General features: G+C 36.9%; 1 protein-coding gene across 5 annotated transcripts in view; it reads right to left on the bottom strand.

The window, feature by feature from the left end:
- Positions 1-20,062, bottom strand: part of C7H10orf143 (chromosome 7 C10orf143 homolog) — a 48,218-nt gene that overhangs the window by 18,773 nt on the left and 9,383 nt on the right. For 3 of the 5 annotated variants that reach the window (XM_077822754.1, XM_077822752.1, XM_077822753.1), the window contains exon 4: positions 15,414-15,491. In XM_077822754.1, coding sequence (XP_077678880.1) covers positions 15,462-15,491 — 30 coding nt within the window. In that variant the 3' untranslated portion in view covers positions 15,414-15,461. Of the gene's footprint in view, positions 1-3,667; positions 8,469-8,818; positions 9,227-15,413; positions 15,492-20,062 lie in introns of those variants that run through there. The other 2 variants (XM_077822755.1, XM_077822751.1) reach the window with 2 other exon arrangements.

Here is a 20,062-nt window from a genome sequence, read left to right as displayed (position 1 = left end):
TCCCCAATGTCTGGCTTTCCATTTTATTTTAATTTTTTGGTGCAAAAACACTTGGGCAGGTGGAACATGATGCCATTAAAGGCTCTGAATTATTAAAGAAGAGTGAATGATGACAAAAACAGACACTTGCTATTTTTAATGTAAAATAATGCATCAGATCATTTTACAATATTGTATTTGTAACATTATTATCAAGAATCTGTTATCAATGTGAACTAATTGCTTTGCTTATTTTGAGAATTATCACAATTGTATTTAAAGCAAATTAGCATTTGGCCTGTGGATTAATTTTTTATTCCCACAAAATTCCAAAGGTATTTTTAGCATACAAGCATCCTGCATATGTTTGGCACTCAATAGATAGTGATGGCTCAGAAGGATCTGCTGAAGTAAACCAGGGCTATAATCCACAAACTATTTCAGAAAGAGGTAGTTGGCAGCTATGACTAAAACATTATCTAATAAAAATCTTAAATACCTCGCCATAATAGTGAAGTGTGTTTAAAGGTTAAAATCTTAACTGAATTACCTGACACTGCATATCAACACTTAGGTTATAAAATTGTTAGAGAACAACTTTTTCCCGCTTTTCTTAAAGAAAAGTCATAGACTGGTTACAGTGAAAGATTAGTGTTTTTTTAATAAAAAGAAAAGGAGTCCTTGTGGCACCTTAGAGACTAACCAATTTATTTGAGCATGAGCTTTCGTGAGCTACAGCTCACTTCATCAGATGCATACCGTGGAGTGAGCTGTAGCTCACGAAAGCTCATGCTCAAATAAATTGGTTAGTCTCTAAGGTGCCACAAGGACTCCTTTTCTTTTTGCGAATACAGACTAACACGGCTGTTACTCTGAAACCTGTTTTTTTAATGTGCTCTCATGATCTTTACAAAAATTGAATTATAACAACTTCCCTTTTAGGTAAATGTTATGGTTAGTTAAATAAAAATACATGTGATGTTTGATTAAGCAGAATTTCCTACCTATTTTTGACTAGCAATCATTGTAATATTATAGTAACAACAATTTTTGCCCATTATAACTAAGGTTAAAATTACACTCAAGGCCTCTCTTCAGAGTCCTTATCTAAAAATAATCCAATCCTTTGTCTGAAGTTTTTCATACTTGGTTTTAGCTCAGAAGTGAATATTTTTGGACAATCTCATAAAATCAGTTAAGCCTTTCTGAGTTATCCAGTCATGAAATAAAAATCTTTCACCTGGTCAGACATTTTTCAGACAAATTTTTTGAGTTCGGATAGCTCACAGTGGCTTTATTTTCATCAGATTAAATTATGGAGTCCTGAATGAGAACTAATACTTTTGACATGTTTGAAGAAATTTAATTTAGACATAAACTCATATGGGTTTTTTTCAGATGGCACACTGAAAATGCACACTGCATTTATTCCCACTAATTTCATAGACTCACTAGACTGTGATGCTCTGAATGCGTAGATACTTGAGTACAAAGTCATTCTCATAGCCCCAAACCCTTCTCCTAGGAAAAGCAATAGCCTGATACAAGTAACCTTACAAACTTAAGATATACAGAAAAGCTATTAATGGAGCTATGTGAATTTACACCAGATGAGCATCTGGCCTAGCAAGTTTATGTATTTTCATTACAGATTACAGTCAACTCACAGTGAGTACTGCTCTATACTCTTTTCCTGCGTCTTTCCCAGTGGTGTATATAATTTTAAAACTAAAAGTACAACACAAATAACTAGAGCTGCTCACCATCCAAAGCTCAGACTACTGCTGTGAGCATCGTCCAGGTAGGAGTCACTAAAACCAGTATTTGTTAACATGGACAACTCCTGACCGCTGTTCACCATCCAGATAGAGGAGAGATTAATAGGATGGGTCTTACTAGACAGTAGACGACTCATCAGAGGTACTCATCTATGAGGGTGCCTGCTACTGCTGAGGATAGGTGGAAGTGAGTGAATAAAAATAACACATGCACAAACCCATAGGACATGGAGGTGGAGAGGGAAGTGGGGCTTCTTTATCTAACATTTTAGGGGGAAGCTGGTTTTGCCGTTTATAATGTCAAAAAGTGTGGGAGACTCTAATAACCAAATTCTGCTCAGTTGCACCAGCACAATTCTATAATGTCTGTGTTTACAATGATGGTACAAAACCAAACCAAGCCTCAAGACTCTGTCAGGCACTGTCTTGGCCCAGTGTGTATGTCACTTCCTTTGTTTCAAATTTCGGTTTAAAGGATTATATTCTTATTTTAGCAGATGCAGTGGATTTTGTATTAATTGGATGTTATGGGCATGGAGATGAGTGAGACTGAGGGAAAGTGTGATAGTGTGGGGGGATATTCTGCTGGGAAAGAGGAACTTGATTTTGTGTGAATTAAAACATCATAATGGGATGTTGGCTGTAGGTGGGTCTTCTAGATAGTGGCATTTTATAATGCACAGATGACTTTCTGTCTGCAGTGAGATGCATGCACGTGTGTCTATATTTCACTAGTGGTTTTTCTTCATTTTCCCCTTGGTCTAATCGGGTTGAGGTCTTATAGAGGAAGGGGCAGATTGTGAGGGAGTTACAGAGTTTCCACCCTCCTGTTTTATATGGAAACACCTTTATTTATTAAATAAGGCCCCGCTTTGGCATGGTTCTTAAGCACATACCTGACTTGAAGCACGTGAGTGTACCTTGCTGAACTGGAGCCTTAAATTTAACATTACGTTCTTTTGTTCTTCAAGATGATTTTTAGCTGGGTATGCAGTTGCAATGCTTTAGAGACACTTTTTTAACCTTTAGAGTAAATATATTTACATAGGCATTTCTAGGTCATTCATCACTGTACTATGAGCACACAGTGGATATGAGCAATGTCATCATGACCTCGAAACATGGGGGACTAGACAGGAGATGGTTTCTAGAGGCTTGGATTCTCAAATGTTTTTGACATTGGACGAGGATAAGCATTGATAGTGATCTGCAGGTCCAGAAACATTAGAGACAGTGTCTTTTTGCTGTGTACAGCAGGAGTCCTAGACAACATGGTGCATTGGTTGGCTTCATCGCTCACCTTAAACTCAAGCACAGGAATGAGAGTAAGTGGGTCACTGAAGTGGTGTGAGCACAGAAGCATGGAGGGATGTGCTCTGCACAGAGTTAGGCTATGCCATTTGTGGGTACTATTCCCTTGCAGTTGAATGGCCAATCAGGATGTTGTGGCCCGAGGAGCTGACTACCAAATGACTGAGTGCATGGTGTTGTTTCATCACATACGAGCTTGATAGACCATGATTTGAACAGTAAGAGGCCTTGTTGGTTGTGCATTACCATTCTAAGATTTTTGACAGATACTTTGAGTGCTTCCTAAGAGTTGCCCCTCATGCTTAACCATCGCATCTATTTGCAGCCTTTATTTGCAATCACTTGTGGCAACACCAATGCCGTATGGCATATTATGAACATATGCACCAGAAAATCTCAGGTTGGCTTCTCACTGGTAGTTCTATTGATTCAGAAAACCCCGTTGCTTCTGTAGGTCAATATTCCATCTGCAGTTTTGTCTGTAACTTCAGATATTTTATTATACATTAAAAATAACCCTTGCTAGAAAGAAACATTCCCACACTCAAAGATCAGAGACATTCTCTTTTACTTTTTTATTACATTGTTTCCTACTGCTTATTACAAAGGTTTGAGAAAATGTTTTACATGATATAGAATTTTTATTAAATTTACATGATATATATTTGTATTAAACAAAGAATTTAGCTATGTTTATTCAAATTAGGCCTTTTTCTTGAAGCTCACATTTTTGGAAATATGTCATCAGACTTAATTAAAGTAAAATGGAATGCATAGTCACAAATCAGTGTTATGGACAGTGTTGATGTGACAGAATCAAAACCAAATATAAAAATAAATATGACATTTTGTCCTTCAGATATGTAAAAATGTGAATGCAAATTCTGTAGTCTTATTTTCTGATCCCTGCTACTCTCGAATCTTATCAAATATACATTCACATATTCTGAGAAGGTCTGATAAAGTAGGCTGATACAAACAAGTTGCATTAGATTTTGTAAAATACATTTTCCTAGTAAATCCGATTCCACAATTTTTTTTCTGGTGACATATTAGCCATTTCTTAGTATATAAAAAGGTATTAGAATATTTTAACTGTAGAAGACAGAACTATGCTCTACAGCAAAATGTAGCTCTACAGCAAAATGTAGTATAATGTAACCACACTGAATATTATCTGTTTCCAGAAAACATTGTTTCTTTAATGTTTTACAGTGTGTACCTGGTCTACTCTCTCAGGGCCCAGGTAACTAGCAAACATCTTACTTACCACTTCCTGTCCTCATGCTGCTTATCTGCTCACACTTTCTGATATCATTGTTTGTATCTGAATGGAAGAATCTCAAGATTCATAAATCTGTATGCAGTTGTATGGTTCTCATTTTAATTACATGTGACATAAAAAGACCACCTACAGCTGAGAATACAGTATAAGATTCTCAAGGTTACTATGGGGAATACTTCATAACTGAAGTATGTTTTCCCAAAGGAGTTATACTACCATTTGATTTAATTTTTAATTTTTACATTTTAATCAAAATAGATCAAATGGTGGTGGTATCTCCTGGGAAACGTACTTCAGATATGAAGCAGTCCATGTTCCCTTTAAATATGTAAAGCTGCCATTTATGTATAACTCATGAATGACGCCTTGTGTTGCAAGCAAATATCATGCAGTGATTCCCACATTGTTTTAGTAACAACACCATAATCACACATACATATCAAGACATGGCATTAATTAGTATCAACACCTAATTGATTCAATATATGGTTGGTCCAAAAAACAGCCAATTCTTTATATTGACAGGTCCCATCCTCCACGTTGTCCCCAAACATCAAACAACCCTTTATCTGGGGTTTCCAGAAGGCCACAACTATAACTTGAAAACTCAGAATTAGAAACACTGCTTAATTAAGAATAGGAAAGAACAAAGCAACAGTTTCAAACTTGGGTGTCTAAATTTAGGCCCCCTAATCCGTAAGTAGGCACTGAATAATGATCTACCAATTTTAAGTCCAGCTGCCACAGGCTCGCTCTCTCCCTTTGTTCTGTCCTACTCAGGTTCTTACACTCTGTTCATCCCTATAGTATCTGAGCACCTTCTCCAGTAATGCATGAAACAACATGATTAACATCTGCCATGCATTTGTTCTCTCAACCTCTCCTGAAGGGAGAGAAGTGTGTGCAGGGGACTATTTTGTTTTGGATTTTTTCTTTTTTTTAAAAATAAACGACACTAATACACATACTCTTATGTTAGAGAAGGTAAGGTCAAATAAATGCTTCTTGCATTTCAAGCAGAAGGTGGTGGAGGTCCTCCCAGCTGCCTGCTCCAGCTCTGCCAAAGAGATTTGAACTTGGGCAAATGCTTATGTAGCCCCATTTGAAAATACGCTTACAAATTCAATGCCATCTATGTTACACTGTTCAACCTGAGTGTATGTGAAATACATTAATTATATCTGGATGATCTGCTTAACAGGAGAAAAAGTCAAGTCTAGGAGAAAGTCTTTGAGACAAGAAAAATAAGCACCTCAGAGAGCAAACCTTTTCTTGAACATTTCTTCATGGGCTTTAATTAATCCCTTGATAGATTCATGATCTTGACGATTTTTCTATTTATTTTTAAAGAGATCTTGCTCATCAAATGATCTTCGTATATTCTGAACTTCAGTTTAATGGGCGAAAATAATCTCTGATGATTTGCTAGTGTCAATTGTGTTGGCCTGATGTATAAGCAGTTCTTAAAATCATGTTAAACATTTTTTTTCACTCTTAACAATTTGTCATCTGAAGATAACCATGGGAGCTAAGATTTTCAAAGCAGTGCAGTGGATTTAGTCACACATCTTCCCTTAAAGATGATGCACTGCTTTGAAAATCTCAACCAGGAAGTTCTCTTAACACAAGTCAAACACTGGATCTTTTCCTATCCACCTTTTGAATATTATTTTCCAATACTAGATTCTGAAACAGCATATCTACAAAGTCTGCGACTTCTAACAATAAATTCAAGTCAGAGGAGATCTAAGGTTGACTAGAAAAACCAACACAGGCTTTGACACTAGGTTAGGCTCAAACATCAGTAGTGACTTCAGTAACAACTAATTTGACCTTAACAGGTAGGATGGAAGGAACTTTAACACTTGCTTTAAAAAAAACAACAACAACTTCACCTGGCTTTTTATGTGTTGCTTTCCATTTGGACCGTTTCTGGCCTGAAGACCATTGCAAAAAGAACTAGGGAAGCTAGACCTTTAGTATTACCTTGGCATACCTACTCCCTTGACCTGTAGAAACTGGCCTCAGAAACCATAGTAGGCACTCTAGAGCCCCACATGTTAGGTAAGGAGATGTGGAGAACCCTGGATGGCAGAACCTCATCACAAGATTTTTGTTCTTTTCCTTCTCTCATTTTTAGATGTATGTGTCTGACAGAGACGTGTCCTTTTTGTGGTGGCCTTAGTAGCTGGGAAGACAAGCTGGGAAAGTTCACTCAATGTGTGAAAGAGCAAATTGGGACTTGGAAAATACTTGAGGTGCCTCAGCACCTCAGCAGGTGCCGCAAAACTCTTGAGATTTCATATTGGCCACTTATGCTTTTGTTCAAGTGTGATATAAACAAAAAAATTAATTCATGGGCTGAGCATGTTCACTCGGTCCCCGATTCAGCAAAGTACTTAAGCATATGAATAGCACCTATAATGCAACTGGTACACATTTTTAGAGTTTTCTTTTCAGAAATAACTGGTAAAATAAAATCTGCTGCATCAATCAAACTTCAGGATATTGTACTCATTAGGACTATATCGTGCCACTAGTTTGTATACAAAATTCCCATTAACTTCAGCGGGCGTTCCACATGGACTAATGTTAAGATACGAGTCCTAATGTTAGACTTGCTATTAGTGCACTTTACGTTTAAATCTGAAATTACTATAAAAACAAAATTATTGAAATGTGACTTAATATAGGTCAAATACTTCAATTACATTGTTTTCTTACAGTATTACCAAATGGTGATAGGGTTATCAGCATTAGATTTGCTTTGGTTTTGCATGTAAAAGGTCAGCTTGGTAATTTACAGCATGACTCTTGTTCAAGTTTCAAATATACTGTAACTTTTTGTATTCATTTCTGAGTTTCACCTGCTGGCATTGATAAGCCTATGAAAATGCCTCTAAGTTTTGATGACGCAGTTTCATGAATGGCCAGCACCATCCAGCCAAGTAGAATATGAGTGCCAATACAGTTTGTTGATAATTATCCCCTGTCCCAAGAAACAAAAGAAACCTTTTGAGTAAACTCTATTTTAACATAAAAATGTATTATTCTTATCCTGGCCCTTTCATGTTCACTCTCACATTGGATCAGCCCCTCTTACTTGCTCAAATCAGACATCAAGCCGGTAGTAGAGGCCTGATTCTCTTCTCTTGAATGGTGTGTGGTCAATTTTCATCCATGCAGAGTGGATGTAAAACACAACCAAATCAGAATCCTTCATCCAATCCTCAAAACCACCCCCAAAACCAAACTGCCAGGGATGGTCTATATAATACTTAGTCCCCTGCATTGAGTCAGGACTGGACTAGATGATCTATCAAAGTCCCTTCCAGTCCTACATTTCTATGATTAACTTGCACTGATGTCAGTATTTTACACCCACTGTACACAGGTGTAAATGGCTACACAAGATGAAAAGCAGGGAAAAATCAGGTCTTGTATCGCCCATCTTGGCTTCAAATATTAACTTCTTAAGTAAGATTATTCCTTTTTCAGGAATGTGAGTTTTCAGGACTTTGTTCTGCATTTGTACAGCAGTGTGGGATTCTGGTCCATGATTAGGGCTCCTAGTTGCTACAATAATACAAATAAATAATACTCTGATATACAATAGTAAAAATCAGAAAAGTGTAATTCCTTTAATGTTCCCTTTCTTAGGGCTCCTTTTAAAATAAATCTGCACCATAACTGGCATGAATGCAAGCCAATACATCAGGTTTTTTTAAAAAATATTTTCTCATTTATAAGACATGATTTACAGTTTAATTTATAACTCTATAACGCTGGCATCCTAAAGAGGGGTTCAAAGACAGCTGCTACTTTGCTTTGGATGGAAACAAGGCACAGGGCATTCTAGAACTGGTAATTTCCCAAGGTCTTTAGGACTTGTAGCATTGTATGATAGGGAAAGAGGCAGGATATAAAGCCCTTTCATTGTGTAATGAGAGACGTGGAGCGAACAGATTTGTGGTCTCTCCTCTGAGGAGACCTGAAGAAAATGGCAGTTGGTGAAGGAGAAGACCTGTTGTAGATCTCTCTAGGCACTATAGAACATCTTGAGCAATTAAGCTTGAGGTGAGGACTAAAAGACTGGTGTCAGTCTAGAAAGAGTCCTGAAAGAAACCAAGAGTAAGGGGAAAGTTAGGATGGAAGGCTTCATGTATATTTACTGGAGACATTTTCTTTTGCCATTGACCCAGAGTGTAGGCAGGGTGATGCTGTTCAGGACTTTACTAAAACAGAGCTTGAGGGAAGTGAGTTTGTTTTGAAATGTTAGTAGTTTCATATGTGATTACACTAGACCAGGGATTGAACTGTCTGGCATGGGATGGGGAAACGGCACCTGGCTCTACAGTGGTGTACAAAATAACAATGGTGTACTTTTATCTACATACTTCAACCATCTGAAGAGTGTAACTTGATTATGAATGGAATTGTGAAGGAAAAACAGTCACTTTCACACTTTTAAGCCAAGATGGTGTTTACTGCTTTTGTGAACAGCAATTTACAAAATACAAAGTTAAAAAAGATCAGATAAAAATATTAGATTGTATCAGTTATATCTGGATTAAAACCAGGAAACAAGTCTGTGTATTGCTATACACATTCAAATGTACCTCCTACAGGTTATTTTGTGTACAAAAGCATAAACATTAGGAAATATAAAGTGTATATAACATTACCAATAAAATCAAAATACCACAGTGCTACATTATATGGTAAGGAAAACTCTCAAAACAATAATTTTGTGGTTCTAGTGCAGATTTAAGACAAGTCTTCGCTGAAGAATGCTTACCTCGCCAAATCTGTATTGTATTTGTCTGTACCCATTACAACAGCTTTACCATTCTGACCGATGGCAAGCCTGGAACTGGATGACAAATACAATACATTAAAAAAATTAGTATTGTTATGTCTTTAATATATTAAAAGATCTCACTTTCAAAAGGTTTTTATACTGGCCTGTTTAGACACACATTCCATATTCCATTGGGGGAAAAAAAATTTCAAAACCATTCTAGCATGTAAACATACTACAAAGCAGCCCAGAGTTGCCCTAAAGCTTCAGATACGGAAATGAAAAGTCACCCACTCAATTTCTGCAATGGAATTTTACATATTTTCTAGTTCATGAAAATCAAGAGAAATTACATTGTTTCCACTAAGAACCAGCCAAAGTTGGTATCTGATACTGAACAACAGTGACTGTCCTGTGAAAAGGCCAAGGGAAGAACATCAGGGACACCTAGAGGGCCATGTCTTACTCCCAATGAAACAATTAGGAGTTTGCTATTGAATTGATTGGGAATATGATAGGGCCCCAGAAAGTGATGCTTAACTATACTAGGTGTTTCACAAATGGTTATGGACACTATACATAAAAGTTGGATTTGAATCTACACAGAAGTATTTTATTAAACAGCACCTAGCAACATCCCCAGAAACACAAGTAGGCTGGCTGAATTAATTTTAGGGCTTCTGGCTATGTGCAGTACACTACAAGTTCAAAACAATGGGTGGATTGTTAGATTGGTGGATCCTAGACTGTTGTGATTTTAAAAAATACGCTGCATACCTTCCTCTTATAATTTTACATCACAGAAGTTTTTCAATATTTTATTGTAAACTACATTAAGAAAAAAAGTATTAAGGGGATTGTTAGTAGATGCCATTACGAAGTTAGGATGAATGTACTTTCACAATGTGAATTAATCTGAGAAGTAATTTTGATAAGACTTTGATTAGTGAAGGAGTACAGTAAAGCCACCTGTACAGTAAAGCCACCAATGCTAATCAAAAGTAGCAAGACTGTTGATTAGCATCAGAGGAATAGCTGACCAATTTTTTCTGTTTGTTTTGCAGACTATGAAAAAAGGTGGAAGCATCAGAATTACAAGATGACTAAAAATGCAGATCTGAAATAACCTATAATTTCAGTGCAAATTGTAATCTCAGGTCTTAAGGTTTACTTAAGCAGCAAGAGAATTAGGTGATATCCAGAACTAAAGCACAGTAATAACATATGGTGTTTAAAGGACTAGAGAAAATTGGCTTGTTAAGTAAGAGTGTGGGGATGCGAAAGTTAAAATGACATTCCTCATTCATGGAGAAGTGTGGCAAGGTCTAAGCAGAAATTCTCTTAATGGGTCTTTCTCTGAGGAACAGAAGGGAACACTATATTCTGCTTTATACAACTATTCCGTATTTTACAACAACCATATGTATTATGTGAACTGGCAGAGACAACTGGTTTACCTAATACTTTTTGCAAACTCACAGTGGCAGGTGAGGGTTGAAATAGGCTGGAAGGACTTCATTCTCTAATTTGTTAAAGCACAGTAGATTAGATCAATTCATAATCGTCATCACTTAGCTAAGTGAGCGTTTTCTTCCAACAGTTTTATAGTATTGTTTAGGGCTGTCAAGCGATTAAAAAAAATAATTGCGATTAATCGTGCGATTAATTGCAGTTAAACAATAGTAGAATACAATTTATTTAAATATTTTTGGATGTTTTCTATATTTTAAAATATATTGATTTCAATTACAACACAGAACACAATGTACAATGCTCACTTTATTTTTTATTACAAATATTTGGGCTGTAAAAAACAAAAGAAATAGTATTTTTCAATTTACCTCATACAAGTACTGTAATGCAATCTCTTTACCATGAAAGTTGAACTTACAAATGTAGAATTATGTACAAACAATAACTGCATTCAAAAATAAAACAATGCAAAACTTTAGAGCCTTTAAGTCCATTCAGTCCTACTACTTATTCAGCCAGTCACTCAGACAAACAAGTCTGTTTACATTTGCAGGAGATAATGCTGCCCGTTTCTTGTTTACAGTGTCATCTGAAAGTGAGAACAGACGTTCGCATGGCACTGTTGTAGCCAGTGTCACAAGATATTTACATGCCAGATGCGTTAAAGATTCATATGGTCCCTTCATGCTTCAACCACCATCCCAGAGGACATGTGTCCATGCTGACAACAGGTTCTGTTCGATAATGATCCAAAGCAGTGCAGACTGACACATGTTCACTTTCATCATCTGAGTCAGATGCCACCAGCAGAAGATTGATTTTCTTTTTTGGTGGTTTGGGTTCTGTAGTTTCTATGTTGGAGTGTTGCTCTTTTAAAGCTTCTGAAAGCATGATCCACACCTCATCCCTCTCAGATTTTGGAGCTATTTTTAGAAATCTTACATTGGTGCCTTCTTTGGGTTTTTTCAAATCTGCAGTGAAGGTTCTTAAAATGAACGTGTGCTGGGTCATCATCCGAGACTGCTATAATATGAAATGCATGGCAGAATGCGGGTAAAACAGAGCAGGAGACATACTATTCTCACCCAAGGAGTTCAGTCAAAATTTAATTAGCACATTTATTTTTTTTAACGAGCGGCATCAGCATGGAAGCATGTCCTCTGGAATGGTGGCTGAAGCATGAAGGGGCATACAAATGTTTAGCATATCTGGCATGTAAATACCGTGCAATTCTCGCTACAGAAGTGCTGGTGAATGCCTGTTCTCACTTTCAGGTGACACTGTAAATACGGAATGGGCAGCAATATCTCCCGTAAAAGTAAACAAACTTGTTTGTATTAGCAATCGGTTGAATAAGTAGGACTGAGTGGACATGTAGGCTCTCAAGTTTTACATTGTTTTGTTTTTGAGTGCAGTTATGTAACAAAAAAAATCTGCAAGACATTTGTAAGTTGCATTTTCACAATAAAGAGATTGCACTACGGTACTTGTATGAGGTGAATTGAAAAATACTATTTCTTTTGTTATTTTACAGTGCAAATATTTGTAATAAAAATAATATAAAGTGAGCACTGTATACTTTGTATTCTGTGTTGTAATTTAAATCAATATATTTAAAAATGTAGAAAAACATCCAAAAATATTTAATAAATGTCAATTGGTATTCTATTGTTTAATGATGCGATTAAAACTGATTAGTCACAATTAAAAATTAATTTGATTTAATCGCATGAGTTAACGGCGATTGACAGCCCAAGTATTGTTCCTAAATAAAGAAGTCTCATACTGTTGCTATACAGTGCAAAAGATAACTATAAATTAACTATTTTTGTGACAACCTATTCTGAAATTGGTGTACAGTTTTTATGATTTTTTCCAATTTACTTTCCGAACTGTAGCGTTTAGATGTTCAGTACATATAAGTCTATTCAAATGAATAACACTATCGCTGAAACATTAAAGGATGAGACAGTGCAAAGAGATGTAAAATGCTACCAGTCTGATTTGCTAGCATATTATTCCTCTGCTCTGGGGTAAGTGACCACACAAGATGCAGGGCAATGGTGAAACAGGCCCATGCTCATGTTACAAGCAAAAGTGGTAAGAACAGTCTAAAATTCTCTTGTTGTTGGACTCAACAGGTACAGTATAGTCCAAGGATGAAGTCTTGGGAGTCATTGTGGCTAACATAATGAAATACCTTCCCACTGTGCAGCAACAGTGATAAAAAACCCATTATAATCAAACACTAGTATAACTTAATCAACACTCTGTAATACCGCCAAGGACTGGGACCAATCCTTGTGATTTCTGTAAGGTGAGATATTACAAAAACCAAGTATTGTATAGCCTGAAGGGAGAAGAGTTAGTGGGAACATGATATAAAAATTATGAATGGCACAGTGAACAATACTTGGACCCTCATTTTTTGCCACATCTCATAACAGAATTAAAGCTCAGCAGTTTAGATCAAACAGAAGAAATATGCATGGACATTATCAATAATTCACTGAAAGAATTCATATCTTTGTTAACAAATAAGCATCTCTCCAAACTGATAATACATAAAGACATATCTTCCAATGTTTTAAAACTGGTGACACACTATTGCTATAATATGTACTGGCACAAACTCATTCCTGAGCAGAGTCAAGTCTGCTTTTGCCCCATCTCTTCTTTGGTTACACGTTGTTTCAGCCCGATCTTTTCTTTAGCTATATATTGTTATACCCATGATTAAATTTAGGGCTCATCTACACTATAGGTGCTGTAGGGGCACAGCTATCGTGCTGCAGCTGTGCTGCAGTAGCACGAAAGTGTAGACGTTTACTACAGTGAGGTAAAAGGTTTTTCAGTAGTTGTAGAGAGGCGACCCCTTGAGAGGCAACAGCCAGGTTGATGGAAGAATTCTTTCATTGACCTAGTGGTTTCTACACAGGGGCGTAAACAGACTTAACTACATCTCTAAGGGGTGAGAATTTTTCACACCCCTGGAGTGATATAGCTAGATTGACATAAATTTTAGGTGTGGACCAGACCTTATTTCATAAAACAAAAGAGCGTTTGAGTCATTGTGCAATAACTGAACTTTCAGATGCCGTTGTACCTTCGACCATCTACTTGTACTATAACTGCAGAGAAACTCATACCTACTCATGCTTATTGCCTGTCTTTGCTCTTTAGATGGTGTCCATCAATGTGGTATCAATTTATTTAAGATTCATATATTTTTAAGAAACAGCCATCCCTACACCACGTGCTCCTTCTACCTCCACCCAACACAAAAGGCATTCTAGCGGTTTGAAGGGGACTTGGCTTGAATGTCTTGTGCCCTGTCAATTCCTGTCTGAATACTAGCCCTTAGAGAGCTATTACCAGCCTGGTGTACTTGCAGCTTCAGGGCTGCAGTCCTAAGATGCTCTGGGAGTTGAACTGGTCCCTGGATGCTCCTAGAACTGCGGAGGCAGAATACTGTTCTAATGCCAACTCTGCCCTGCTGCCCCTGTGCTGATCATAGGTTAACTAGAGTGAAGGATCTGGCCCATAATCTTTGTTTTGGGCTAACCTATTTGACTGGCTGCTTAAAGGAAGCCCTCCCTTGAGCAGCAGTTAGGTACAACTGTAGCTCAGAGATTTCTCTCTGTGTGCACCTTCTGGGGTATGACACAGCAAAAGAAAGTTGAAAGAGTTTGGGCCATATGCCATCAGTCTCCCAGGCAGTTGCCCAATATGCTGGCTATACCTCCTCTGCTCCAGAACCTTCCACCAGTGAATTCCTCCCAGAGCAACCTCTGGGACAGTGCACCCATCCCTCATCCTCACTCTGACAGCATTATCGAGCCCTATGTTAGGATGCCTGAAAACTTTAATATAATACATATGATAAAAATGAAATATAAATAATGAATACTGCCAAGAAATAGAGATTAAAATAACGTTCAAACAATTTCAGCAGTGGCCAAGATCCAGCAACCAAACCAACAACTGGAAAGCAAGTGAGTCTTCCCTACTAAAGTTAAGCAGTGGCAAACTGGTTGCGTCCTTGGCAGCTTTGAGCAGGGAACTGCATAGCACAGGTGCTACCATTCAATTTCACATGCTGGAATGTTGCAAAAATAGTATTGCTTTTTCAGAGATGGGGGTGTGTGTAAAACTGTGTTCATTTATAAACAAGTAGAAAGTTCTTAAAATGGATGGGGGAATATGTTTTTGGTGAGTAACAAACAATGGAAAGCTTAGGAGCAGATTGTTATTGGCCTCTGTGCAAATGTACAGAGGCTGTGGGTGTGTAAAGAGAACCTCTGCTTTGTCAATCTGTATAAACTTCTAGAAAAAGCTTGGCTACAAATGCAGTCCCTGTTCTCATCTGAGCACAGGGATGGTCACTACCAGTGCCCCAACAGGTGCCCAAAAGGAACAGAGAGTGGAGCAAGAGAACTAAGGGTTTGCAGGACTGGACACTGGGCTAACTAAACTCTTATAACAAAGCAAAATCAGACCTACTTTCATGACTTTCTTTACCCATTACTAAAAACACCTATGTCTGAATGAAACACTAGCCTGTGTGAAGGGCCTCAGGGAGGGAGTAGGAAGGAAGGATCAAGATGGAAGTTATTTGCACTAATAACTTCTTAAGCTATAAAAACAAAGGAATATGGATTTTGTATTAAAAATACAACATAACGCACAAAATCTTATATAATGTATAACAAATCTAGATCCACATTAATTGAATGGGTGTGTACAGAAATCCAGCTGTATGGTGTTTACACATGCACGTTCTTACGTTTTAAAAACAGAAATCGAACATTTCTGCTTTGCAGGCTCTCTTCTTCTAGAAGCCCATAATATGGTTGAAATGTCCCTGAAATGACAAAGTTGCACACGTCACAAAACAAAACAAAACTGATGCAGCATTTTTGTCATTGTGCAGTGAAACTCTTTGGTCAAAGAGAAATATACACTGTACCACTAAAAGCATCATACCTTGAGCAGCTGAATGACATAGCGGACAATGAATCAATCTGGATAATCAAGGAAGTTTTCAATGTCATTTTTATTGGGAATATGGTTCTCTTTTGGATAAGACTTTCATATGTTGGTTAAAATGTATACTTTTTTGTATGCATAACAACAGAATTGCATACAATATATTGACAATTTTAACATCCCATTGCTGTTAACTGTTAGCATGTTAGAAATCATACTCTTTTGATTAAATATAAAAGAATTTAGCACAGTCCAAATGGGTTAAGGTTTTATTTTCTGGCTGGGGACTTATTTTAAATTATCTTGTTCATTTTTATGTATACATTTTTACATGATTAAATAAACTATTTGTGGGTATATATTTTACACACAGATCAAACAAAAATGACCCTCTCAAACTGTGTAGCCTAATATAAAGGATTTTTTTTAAAGTAATTCAAACAAATTTGTCCCAAAACTTTTCACCTGTGCATTCCCCCCCCACCCTTTGTTTCTCTTACATTCAAACTCTGATCCAGAGAATGCTTAAAAGTAGAAACTGTTGAAATAAAAACTTCTCCTCACCCCACCCCTAGTACTAGTTTAATTCAGTTGCATTTTTCACAGCACAGTATTTAAATGTAATTTTTACCTTGCCCCTTCCTATATTAGCTAACCAGTTTAAGCTTGAATCCTGTCCTCTCTACACTTTTAAGTGCAGACCTAAAAGTGGAAGCATTCAGGAATTGCTGATGTTAGTCAAGTTCTTTACATTCCTCATACACTGCATAAAATCAGGATTTCCCAGTGCAAAACACAGTGCTTATAAAAGGCCCACCAATAACCACAAAAGGGTTGTCTCAGCCCATTAGGCTTTGTGTCTGATTTACCTCAATCTAGCTGCCATATTTTACTTTAATTCATTTGTACTCCACTATAAACTGTAGAATGTACAGCTTCTTATGTGACTTTAACATATCTTATGTTATTCCTTGTAAAATCAATAGAGGCATGCTTTATCTCTTCCCACATCTGGGCTCCTCCTCCTTGTTAAAGCCATATTGGAGTATAGTTTCCAGGGTAATTATTTTGAAAGGTATCAGAATTGGATCTCTGTGAATGACAAGCCTTTAAATATTTTAAGGTGAAATTTGATCTCTGCAGAAAGTTACTAGTTAGCTGAGCTAGTAACACCTTTGCAAGGCTTTATACTGTAGTCTGATACACTAAATTTTAAATTGTTTTGTGAATGAAAATAATGTACCAGTTTGGTTCCTGATCAATTGATCAAAATATGTGTATTTTCTTCTCTTATGATATTGGCCAGAAGTAGCTGATTAGTCAAACAGAACGTAATGAGTGAGTCTATACATGCTGATCTTTAAATGATCCATGTCAACCCCATTACATTTTAATCCTTGACCTCTGCCTCCACTGACAATATGATCTCCTGTATCAAGCATGGACAAATGCTTTTGTTCTTAATCGCCTCATGGCACATTGAAGACATAGTTTCACTTGATCCAGACATTTTAAAGTTGCTCTGCTTTAACTGGGAAAAGTATTTATCCATTCTTGGGTGGGCAAACCTACCTAGAAGAGTAAAAGAGAAGCCCCGTAAAGCTATAATTTGAAATTCTTATGCTTTGCAAGCTGAAATATACAGTGGGAAATAGATCTTTAGTTTTGAAATTGTGGTGTTCCTATATAGGAAAACTAGAGCTATAAGAAGAGACTGGGATAAAGAAAACTCTCTTTTCCACTATTAGATATGTCTACTGAATGCACTAAATTTAAGAACAACATGAACAGATCATCCATGGTATTAGCCTTTCATAGATGCAACCACTTACACAAGGGCTGAATTTTACCTGGCAAGTTTTTTGTTTTTTTTTTGGCTCATAAATTTGTTCTTACATTTACTGATGTAAAATTTAATGAAGAGAGGCACAAGACTATTGCATTTCTAATACTACTGCCAAAATAGAAATTATGTTATTTGAAATTAAGTTATTTGAAATTATGAGGTATACACAAATATTACCTAAAGCTGGGTATAATGTATTCCAGGACTAATTTGCAACTGTGTAATTCATCAAAAATTAGTTTCACATTAAAACTGAAGAATCTTATTTACACTAATGCTGGCACTTGTAATTCTGAAAACCATTTTAAAAAGTTAGAGGTCAAAGAGTGACTTCTCTAAAATGGAAGTAACATTCTAAAACAATTTGGGTTTTGATCCAAAGATGCATTTTACAGTTTGCATGTGGAGAAAGAATACGCAATATGTTCACAACAAAAGCTTATAAAACTTGATAATTCAAGTTGATTAATAGAACACATTCTTCAATTTTCAGTGACTTCAGTGGGAGGGAAAGATAGTCAAGGGCAGATTTTTAAATATATTTAGGTGTCTACAGATATGCAGAGGTGCCTATTGGGATTTTTAAAGGTGCCTACTTGCTTAACTCTCATTGAAATCAACAGAAGTTAGATACCTGTGTGCTTTTGAAAATCCCAGTAGGAATCTGATGCACCTTTAGGTGCCTACATACCTTTAAAAATCTGGCCCTCAATGCCTTACAAGAGATGCTTGTTGCAACATTTGACTCTAGGCATGGAATCCTAGCCCTCTTGAAGTCAACGGCAGTTTGCCCATTGATTTAGCGGAGTCCAGGATTTCACCCTAGATCAGTGATACTCAGTGAACCTCAGTGGTTCAAGTGCCAAGTTAGCGATCAACATTACCCAAAATAGCCACAGCAGTGTGAATTCATTGTTTGTTTCATTTACTATAGTATGGTCTATTCATATTTAAACAAACAGTATGATGGGAAATATTTATATATATAATTCTCTCAGCAAAATGACTGATCAAGTATTATTTTATCAACTGCAATTGGTTAATAACATAGTAAAAGCATCCTGATTGGTTAAATCACACAGTGTTTTAATATCATGTGCTGCAAAGAGCTGCAGGAGACACATTAAAGAACCATTTGCGAGCCTCAGCCTGAGTATCACTGCCCTAGATGTTCAACCTTCTCCTCAAGATTGATTGAGACTTCATTCACATATCCCTCCCGTTCTCCTACTGGCTGCTCTTGCAGAACTCTGCTTGGATGGATTCAACAGTAGAGGGTGCAAACACAATTTAACAGTAACTCTCAGAGTAATACATTTTTAGGGGCTTCCCTATAAGCTTTGTGTGTGGATGTCCAATGGATGGTAAATCTTCTGTGGGATCTGGTAGGAAATGACACTGTAGAGACAGCACTTCCTCTTTTGCCCATCTGGGACCCGAAAAGCACCCAATACTAGATGGCTACGGCCGCCCTCGTATGTAACAGTAAATTTCTCACACTGTTGTCATAATACAGTAGAACCTCAGACTTACGAACACCTTGGGAATGGAGGTTGTTTGTAACTCTGAAATGTTCATGAGTCTGAACAAAACATTATGGTTGATCCTTCAAAAGTTTACAACTGAATATTGACTTGAAACTTTACTAGGCCAAGAAAAATGCTGCTTTTAGCCATCTTAATATAAATGAAACAAGCACAGAAACAGTTTCTTCACCTTGTCAAATATTTTTTTAAACTTTGCCTTTATTTTTTTTAGTAGTTTATGTTTAATATAGTACTGTATGTATTTGCCTTTTTTGTGTCTCTCTTTGTTGTTGCCCGATTGTATACTTCGGGTTGAAATGAGCTGTGTGGTTGACCGGTCAGTTTCTAACTCTGGTGTTCATAACTCTGAGGTTCTACTATATTTATTTAAAAGGTGTCTTGTAATATCATTTGAAAACTAATAAACTAGACATTAATATCACTGTGAAATGCATGTTACAATGCTGTTTTTAAAATAAAAATCTTATATTTTTCATAGTCTGTGAATAGACAAAGGCAAATCAGGCAAAGAAGAACTGCAAACACCTCTTCAGCTCAACTGCAAATCAAGCCAGGTGTGACCAGAGACAAGGACAACTGGGCTATTCATTTGCAATGCAGATTTCAGGAAGATCATTTGCACTGTAAATCAGAGGGGACTGCAAAATTAAGATGGCACAGGCTCCCTGATGGACACAGAAAGCTGAAACAACGAGGAGTCCTTGTGGCACCTTAGAGTCCCTCGGAGGGCTTCCTGACCTCCAAGACAAAGATAAACTTTGGTGACATAAGGAACTGCTGAAAGACTTTGGGGTGTCCATCAGCTGAGAGAACAAAGAAGTCAGCACTTTGTATTCATGAAAGATGGGTCCTGCTAAACAGGCTGGAGAATGCTGACAACTTGGTGTGAGTTAAAAAAAACTGTTAGAAAAAACTTGGTGTGAGTTAAAAAAAACCTCCCTGGTCACTCAATTAAAGTTGGAATCCTTCAACAAAAAAAAACTTCAAAAACAGACTCCAATGAGAAACTGCAGAACTTGAATTAATTTGCAAACTGGACACCATTAAATTAGG

Source organism: Eretmochelys imbricata, chromosome 7, assembly GCF_965152235.1.
Source record: "Eretmochelys imbricata isolate rEreImb1 chromosome 7, rEreImb1.hap1, whole genome shotgun sequence".
NCBI lineage: Eukaryota > Metazoa > Chordata > Testudines > Cheloniidae > Eretmochelys > Eretmochelys imbricata.
Note: the sequence above shows the minus strand (reverse complement) of the source record. Positions and strands in the feature narration are given on the sequence as shown.